The 9,086-nt window shown below is 60.1% G+C and overlaps 1 protein-coding gene across 1 annotated transcript in view; it reads right to left on the minus strand.

Moving 5' to 3' along the window:
• The window catches only part of PXDN (peroxidasin), a 57,685-nt gene extending 49,140 nt beyond the window's left edge, over positions 1 to 8,545 (minus strand). The window contains exon 1 of the mRNA XM_040993905.1: positions 8,322 to 8,545. Within this exon, the coding sequence (XP_040849839.1) occupies positions 8,322 to 8,515 (194 nt within the window). The 5' untranslated portion in view covers positions 8,516 to 8,545. The remainder of the gene's footprint in view (positions 1 to 8,321) is intronic.
• Positions 8,546 to 9,086: the final 541 nt, after the last annotated feature.

Below are 9,086 nucleotides of genomic sequence, written 5' to 3' on the forward strand. Positions count from 1 at the left end.
TGAGCAGGGTCCTGCATCTGCCTCTGCCTCCGTCTGGGGCTCAAGCCTTGCTCTCAGCCAAAGTCCCTTCAGAGAAGCATCTAATCACATACAATGCTGGGGACAACCCCGTGTCCCAGTATGCATGACTCATACAACCCCATGGCCCACCTAGCTAGGTGCAGCTTCTGCTAAGGCTTTCACAGGCCCATGGAGCTGGGTGCAGCCATGGCTCAGGTGTCCGTGGGCTCACGGAGCTGGGTGCAGTCACAGCCCAGGCATCCAGTGGGCTCTGGGCCTCTCCAGGTACTCACAGTTGTAGGTATCCCCACTCCACAGGTCTTCAGTGAACTCACTGGGTTTGAACCTCCCAGATGCAGACAGGATTGGTCACGCCAAGCACCTACCTAGTGCTGGGGAGCAGGAGCCGACTCCATTGTTCTAGAACAGGTGACACGGCAGAACACAGGGCCAACAGGGTGGTAACTCATGGATGTACCCACAAGCACAGACTGGGTGATGGTCAGGGCTCCAGCCAGGGGTTCACCATGCGGATGACACACACAAAACCTCATGGGAACTAATGAGTCTGAGACTTCCCTCAAGCCACTCCAAGCAGCCAGTGCACCGCGCTCCCACCTGCCCCATGGACAGGTGGTTCCTGAGATCCTGTGACCAACAGAGTTTCTCTGTCATGGACATGAGCCCAACAGCTGTCTAATAGGGCTAGGCTAGCACCCAGATGCTACAGCCACAGACCATTCCCGGCTGGGCAGTGATTACTGCCCACAGTCAGGAAGGCAATGTAGCCACAAAGGAGAGTGGGCTGGTGCACAGCACATGGGGGACAGGGGGGACAGAGGACAGCACGTGGGGGACAGAGGTGCAGCACACAGGGGACAGTGGGGGACAGAGGCACAGCACGTGGGGGACAGTGGCACAGCACCTCACCTGTTTTCATACCAACAGAAACTTCCCGGCTGGGAGGGCCAGGACAGGGGTCTCTGTACCACTGGCAAGCAGCCTGGCCAGTGGGGACATCTGCTCTTCTCCACCAGGCAGCAAGGCCCTAGGAGCCTTGGAGCTCCCACGGAGCCAGTTGGGCCCAGAGGCCGGGGTCACAGTGCTGGGACTGGCCCCTTGGCCCACATTCTGCCGAGAGCCAGGACAGTCTGAGGAGAACACACCCAGCTCGGGTGCATGTCCTCTGCCACCACTGGCTAGCTACCCTGGGCCTGATGGCCGTCTCTGCGGACCCTCCAGCACGGCCAGCACCTCAGCTGGCCACAACAGCACAGAGCTCTTCCAAGCTGGCTGTGTTGCTAACAGGGTGGACCCCTGTAGAGGCGGGGCATGGTTCTGAGAATGGAAGAGCTAGGTCCCCACTGTGCAATCCTTGCTTAGGGCCAGCTCCAGCAATCCCAATGGTTTGTTTCGTCATCTGTGGGCAGCTACAGAGCCCTGCTCGGGTATCTAAGTGGTCAGTGCCAGCCTTCTGATTTCAAGCGCTGCGGCAGGGCCAGGGCTGTCCCCCCGGGCCACGCTGGCTGCCTTCACTGTGCTCTTACCAGCAATTTCTCTGGATTTGGGGGTCCCCCACCCAGGTCAGTTGTGAGGAGCAGGGGCCAGGTGTGGCCTGTGCTGCTGGCCACAGGCTCCGTATCCATGAGCAACACAGAGAAGCATCATTAAAGAGGCACATGGAGAGGAAGATCACCCAGGGATGAACAGCTGGTCACGCCAAGACCAAAGCTGGGCAGGGCCCTCACCTCGGGCTGTGCAACGTGACCTCCGACAGAGCGCATGCTCAGCTGCGCTGGGAGTCACAGAGTTGCCAGCTGGGTGCTTGACCAGAGCAAAGTCTGGCAGGAGGTGCCAGCAGCACAGTGCCCTGAAAGAAAGTCTAAAATGACCTAGAGCCGGGGACAGGCACCCAGCAGGACTGTGGAAGTCCACCACCACAGCACAGCCCAAGTACCTCCGGGTGAGCCTCTGGCTGAACAGCCTCTGCAGTGACCATCCACAATGGAGACACAGGCTGCCCAGGGAGGGACAGCTCCTTCCAGACCAGGACACCAGTGGGGACAAGGAGGTGAGCAGATGACAGTCTGACACGGCCACTCGGCTATGTACCCACATTCATGTAAGCGACCCGGTGTGCGAGCTGGCCAGTGCCTCTGTTGACAGAAGCTGAGCACTTCATTCTGCATGGCAAGCTTACCACTCAGGGCTGTGAACATGTGCCATGCATATAAAGAGGTTCTAAGAAGCCAGGATGGAGCAATCCCTGCCTGAGAGCAGCTGTCACAATTCCCCAGCTCATCGCCTGAGGTGGGCGAGAGGCAAGAAAGACAGGACACGCCAGCCCGAGGCAGACCTGGGAGTGGAGGCAGCAGGCTCACTTCCAAAAGCCTTACAAACCCATACACGGCTTCAGAATTATGAGAAGTAAACAGGAAGTGCCGGGGAACCTCCTGGCAAGGGCTGGAGCCACACATGCCACGGCCCGCAGGCAGCACAGGCCACGGCACACATCCTGCCCACTGCCCCAGGGCTTGCTTCCTGGAAGTCCAGGCTCCTCCACCCCGGCCCCACCCCACTGGTGGCTGTGGGATCACCTAGGGCCAGGGTTGCCGAGACGCACAAGTGCCAGGCTGCACGGGAGCAGAATCTACCCTGGTAATAGCGGTGTCCAAGACAGCTCCAGGGCTCCACTTCCTGCCAGGGAGAACCACACCCGTGACCTGCCACTCCCCAGTTACAAACAATACAGGCTGACCAGTCGCCTCGCTGTCTGCCCCTGCCCATCTCAGGGCTGGTCTGCAACAGAAAGCAAAGGGAGCACAGACCCACTCTCGGAGCCATACTGAGCGTGCCACGACCCCTGCACACCAGCACGCTCAGCCCCGCGGAAACCATGTCCTCCTGGACACAGCCACGCCTCACCCCACACAGGACAGACCTAACAGAGTCCCAGGGTGGCTCGGAGCAGTGAGCTACTACCTCCTGTGCCTGCAAGGGCCAGTGGCCAGGAAGGACAACCTTGCTGGATCTTGGGGACAGAGTGTAACCAGTGCGGTCTGTGACAGCCACTCAGCCTGTCCCAGGAATGTGGCACACTCCTTCTGGCCCAGCTGGGCCAAGGGGCAGGCGGCTTTGCTATGGGCTGGGTTGGACTGCATGACTAAAGAGGCAGGAACAGAGCTGGCTATGCTGCCTGAACACTCCCCATGTCCAGCACCCAATGTCACGGTGAGGTATGCAGGGGCAGGGCAGCATGGTGAGCTGTGCAGGGGCAGGGCGGCACGGTGAGCTGTGCAGGGCAGGGTGGCATGGTGAGCTGTGCAGGGGCAGGGAAGCATGGTAAAGTGTGCAGGGCAGGGCAGCATGGTGAGCTGGGCAGGGCAGCATGGTGAGGTGTGCAGGGGCAGGGTGGTATGGTGAGGTGTGCAGGGGCAGGGTGGCATGGAGAGCTGTGCAGGGGCAGGGCGGCATGGAGAGCTGTGCAGGGGCAGGGCAGCATGGTAAAGTGTGCAGGGCGGGGCAGCATGGTGAGGTGGGCAGGGCGGCATGGAGAGCTGTGCAGGGGCAGGGCGGCATGGTGAGCTGTGCAGGGGCAGGATGGCATGGTGAGCTGTGCAGGGCAGGGTGGCATGGAGAGCTGTGCAGGGCAGGGCATGGTGAGGTGTGCAGGGACAGGGCGGCATGGAGAGCTGTGCAGGGCAGGGCAGCATGGTAAAGTGTACAGGGCGGGGCAGCATGGCGAGGTGGGCAGGGCGGCATGGAGAGCTGTGCAGGGGCAGGGCGGCATAGAGAGCTGTACAGGGGCAGGGTGGCATGGTGAGCTGTGCAGGGCAGGGCGGCATGGAGAGCTGTGCAGGGCAGGGCATGGTGAGGTGTGCAGGGGCAGGATGGCATGGAGAGCTGTGCAAGGCAGGGCATGGTGAGGTGTGCAGGGCAGGGCGGCATGCTGGGTCTCTTCCCAGTACCAGGGGACCTGGTGGGGAGCTCCTCTGCAGCTACCTCACAGGGAATGAAGGGAACCCCAAAGCAGAGAACCTGTATCATTCATTCAGTCCTGACCCACAGAGAACCTGCATCATTCATTCAGTCCTGACCCACAGAGAGAAGCTGCATGGTTCATTTGTTCTAGTCTAGCACACAGTGAAACTGTATCACTTAATCCCCCCCAACCTGTGGTGAGAATATTATATCAGTTCCCCCTGCCCTACACAAACTTCCACGGGATTTATGTCAGCAAACAGAAGCCCACAGTTGCTTTTGTGCTTAAAACGCTAGTAGAGGCTGGAAGTTTCATTATAAAGGCCCCGTGTTTTAGATGTGTAAAGTTCAATACCTAAACTGAAAACCTCAAGATTAGTGGCAACATGGACACAGCAAGAAAGAAAGGGATTTTGAAAATAGAGCAAAACTGCCCAAAACCAAGTGCCAAGAAGGACGATGAGCAGCAAGCTGCACACAGAGCCCTGATGTGACGCGGATGCAACCCACGCCAGCAACATCCCACTTCTCAAATGGGACGCAATGCATAACCCACAGCCCTACGACGTAAGTCAGAATCAAGCACAAGAAACACCAAGAAGAGCTCTTCCAATCACATCCTGCAAATGGTTCCAAACACAGGTTAAAGGCTGAGGACCCTGCACACGAGCGAGACGCGCAGGGCCTCCTCACTGCCACTCTGTGGGAGCGGGCAGGCTGACAAGCATTGCCACAACACCAACCTGGACTGCAGCCAGGAGAAACACCCAGAAACAGGCACACAGAAGCCTCGAGGCTGGCACTGGTAGAGCTGCATGCCCACAAACACCCTGCCCCTCTCACAGAGGAACACCCAGCAATGAAGTCTCATTCTGCTCATCCACCCTGAGCAGACACGGACTGTCCAACAAGAGCAGAGCATCGATGCAGTTAAGGCACGTGAGCTTCTCCAGCTAGCAGCAGGAGCAATGGATGTGACCTACTAGGAGGCTTCATGCCAGGGCCAGTGTGCGGCACATAGGTTAAGGCTGGCAACACCAGCATTCCATACAGTCAACCAGCTCCAACCGTTCCACTTCTGATCTAGCTCCCTGTTGATGGCCTGTGAAAGGTGCAGGATGGCCCATGGGAAACCTAAAAGAAGTTCCTGGCTCTGGCCTGGCCCAGCTTGGCTGTTAGAGCCATCTGGGGAGTGAACCAGCAGACTAAAGACCTTTCTCTCTGTAAACATCCATTTCAAATAAATAAGGATTTTTAAACATTCATATGTTCACAGGTCAGGGCACACAATTAGTCTGGCAGTTGAACCGCCTGTTAGAACGCCTGTGGACCCTTGGGTTCAGTCCTGAGCTCCTGGCTCCAGCACTCTTGACAGCAAGAACAGTTCAGGTAGCCAACGCCGCCCCCCACATGGTCCTGGATCCCATCTCTGGATGCTGTGACTCCTACAGGTGCCAGCGCACTCTCTCTCACACACAGAAATTGCTATTAGGTTCCAAAAATGTATTTACAGAGTATCTTCAGAAGCATGCCATGAACATAATCTGTAATAAATGAAAATGACTATATAAATTCTAAGATAGCCATGCGAAAACAGTAACAAAGAAAAAGTGAATAGCTAACAACATAAAAATTTAAAATATATGTAATCCAAAAGGAAAACAACTGATAGGACAAACAGTAAGATTTAAACACAACCATGACAATCACCAAATTACATGTAAGCGATCGAAATATCCTAATTAAAAGGCGCAGATTGTTCAGCTGGCCTTAAAAAGCAAGGACTAACTGCTTTGCGTACGAGAAATACATTTTGAATATGAAATGGAGTTCACAACAGAGACAGAAAAACTCAGTATAAACAGTAACCAACAGAAAAATGGAGTGCTATATTAATGTAAGTTGGAGATTTCAGAGCCAAGATCAATAAAATGAATCACTTCTTGGTGGAAAGAGTCCATTTCCGCCTCACAACAGCCCCAACATGCATGAAGCAAAAACTAGTAAGACTGCAGGATAAACATGCAAACTCGGTGAGAGCCGTTGGTCCTCTCCTCACACACGCACCACTGAGGAGCTGGGCAGGGCTTCCCTCACGGCTGAGGCAGCCACCGCAGCAGCCACCGCAGCAGCCACCGCAGAACAGGCATTTGCGGAGAGGTGCTCCAAGCGGCACGAGCCCATATAGGGGACATGTGGCCCTGCACTTCCCAGCTTCGGGTGTGCACAGGGCCGTTCCCAAGACACCATCGCCTGTGCCACAGCAAAGTCGACAGCAGAACAACCTCTGGAAAAACCTCAAATATTCATCAACTGGACAGCATGATTCTAATTTAAAAATGAGGCAGTGAAGACCTCAAGAGGGAAGTGAGTGGGAATTCTGACCAGGATGGAAATGCAAACAGTGCCCACAGCACGCAGCAGCCACACCGGGGCACAGGCGCCTCGGCCCCCACCCTCATGAGCTCAAGAAGCTTGTCCCGCCCCGTGCACACGGAAGGAGGCGAGGGTCACTGGGGTGGCAGTTAGCAGCACCAAGCGCAGCCCATGAGAAAAGGAATGAATCCCAAAGTAGGGGGTTCTTAAAAACACAATGGGTAGACATTTGGCCAGACCAACCTAACCAAGGGAGAAGACACAAGTTTTAGTGGAATGGGAGAGGTGACGTCCGTTGCCATCGCAGACAGCACCGGAGCAGGGCAACTGCTGCTGCCATCCCAGTTCATCTTGGAAGCAGCACCTGCCCAGGTGTGACGGGGTGAAGCTGGACACACAGCATCCCTGGGCATAAAGGCAGGGCAGCTGTGATTCTCGCAGCTCCCTTTGCAACCTCAGGGAGTGGGCACTCCGGGGGTGGCCCACATCTGCATGCTGTGAGGGTCCTGGGCCTTGAGGCCCAAGCTAGGAGTCAGAGCACTACTGCGTGCCCAGCCTACCCTGAGGACATGCTTCTGTGCCCCCTCTTTGAAACCAGAAAACGGCAGTGAGCACCAAGAACGGCCTGCAGACCCCCCACTTCTGCTGAGTGCCCTGAGCAGGCTACACGACTCAGACCCCATCCTCCCAACCAGGGGGCACCTGCCAGGGAGCCTCCCCACCCATCCCCACATCACCACTGCCCCGTCTCCAGACCCTCATGCCTGACCAGGAGCCTGATTTGTCTGGTCACCAGACAGGGCTCCGGACTCTTCTGCAGGCGACAGGAGGCTGCTCTTGGCTGTCGCCACCTGTTCATCTTTGCTCACCGGCTCAGCTGCGAGGGGCCGGGGGGGGGGTGGGGGGGACGGGGACAGGGTGGGGTGAGGTACATTCAATCATCTACCTCTCTCCCTGGGACACCAAAAGCCCGGGAAAGCCCACACCTTTGCAAACGCTGGACCCCGGGAACCCTCCAAGGGCTGCCCCCTCATCCTCAGCCACACGTTTGCAGGCACGAGCTGTAGTTTTGCTCCGGCACAGGCACCTTAAACAACGGTGCTCTTTATTAGCCATCAACACTGTTAAGCATTAAGGCTAATCAGAGGGGAAGATGGCTTCCAGGCGAGCTTTCCCCAGAGACTTGCTGCAGAATGTACCGACTCCGGCCCACTTGACTCTCTCGCCCCGCGGGCTCCCCAAGGCCCCCGGGCGGTAGGACCGCAGCTGTCCACCCTCCCCAAGCGCTCCCCAAGTTGTTACGCCCTTGGCAGGTTTCTGGCGCTGCCAAGAGTTCTCTGGCTCCGCCAAGGAAAGTGGAAACTATTTTTGGCACGCACACCGGCAGCTCCGCCTGAGTTGTCCAGCTGCGGTTGGCGCCCAAAACGCAGCCGACCTCGCCGAGCCGCGGAGCCCGGCAGTCCCCGCGGCGGGCTCCGGCGGCCCCGGGAGTCCCGCGAGGCCGCTCCGAGGCCAGGTGCCCGCCGGGCTGGCGCAAACCCGGACAGCTCGGCCGGGCCGGGGCTCCGCGGGGAAGCCCTCGGGACGCCCGGCGGGAGCGAGCGCCGCCCGGGGCCCGCGACGGGGTTTTCCCGGGCAGGGCTGCGGCGGGCGCGGCGCTCCGGGAGAGGGGCAGGGGGAGGCCGGGCGGGGACGGCGCGCGCCGAGGAGGGCCGGGCGGAGGGGCCAGGACGGAGCGCGGCGGAGACGGGCGCGGGACGGGGAGGAGCGGGCGGGCGGCGCGGGCTTCCCCGGGCTGCTCCACTAACTCCCCGGGCCGGCGGGGATTCGAGTTGCGAACAAAGGCAGCTCCCGAGGCCGCGCTCTCGGCGCTCGGGTCGGCCCCTCGCGTCCCGCCCGGGCGGACAAAGGCCGAGGCGTCCGCGCAGCGCCCCCGGAGCCCCCCGGCCCCCGGCCGAACTCACAGGATGGAGGTCTGCGGCGCCACGGCCGGCACGGCCTCCAGCAGCAGATGCATGCAGCGCACGGTGGTGCGGAAGCACAGGCAGCGGCTCGGGCACCCGGCGCCCGGCTTCTGGGCGAGCGCGGCCAGCGAGCCCCAGCACAGCACCAGCGCCAGCAGGCAGCGGCGCGCGGGGCCCCAGGGGCGCGCGGCCATGGCCGACGGCGCGCACGGACGCTCGGGCGCACGGAGCGACAGCGGAGAGCCCGGCGCGTCCACCGCCGGCGCCCGACTGCAGCCTCCCGGCCGCGGCCCACGTCCCAGCTGTGCGCGGGGGGCGGGGGGCGCCAGCTGTGCACATGCGCGCCTCTGCTCCCTGCCCCCTCCAGCCGCCGGAGGGCCGGGGCGGGGCGGGACCCGGGCCGTGGCTGGGCGTCGGGCGCTGCACCCCCTCCCCGCCGCGCGGTCCCCGGGGGCGGCGGGGAGAGGCAGGGGCCGGGTGGGAGTCCACGCTTCTGCACTTGGGACGGGGGTCCGAGACGCCGTGGCTCGTGGTGCGGGCGACGCCGTTCCCGACCCCTGGGAGCGTGCACTGAGTTCTGGGCGCTGCTCCAAGCCGGCCTCGCGCGCCTTCCTCCTCTGTGCACTGAATCACGCAGCTTCCCGAACAGCCCTGGGTCTCCGGACAGCGGGTCGAGGCCAGCCCCCGGGGCCTGCTAATCTCCTACCCGAGCCGGCTCCTCCAGGATAATAAAAGGGTATTTGTGGGGAGCCCTTGGCGCCCGGA

This window comes from Ochotona curzoniae, unplaced genomic scaffold (assembly GCF_017591425.1).
Source record: "Ochotona curzoniae isolate NIBS_2020 unplaced genomic scaffold, NIBS_Ocur_1.0 contig_883, whole genome shotgun sequence".
In the NCBI taxonomy this organism is placed as follows: Eukaryota; Metazoa; Chordata; class Mammalia; order Lagomorpha; family Ochotonidae; genus Ochotona; species Ochotona curzoniae.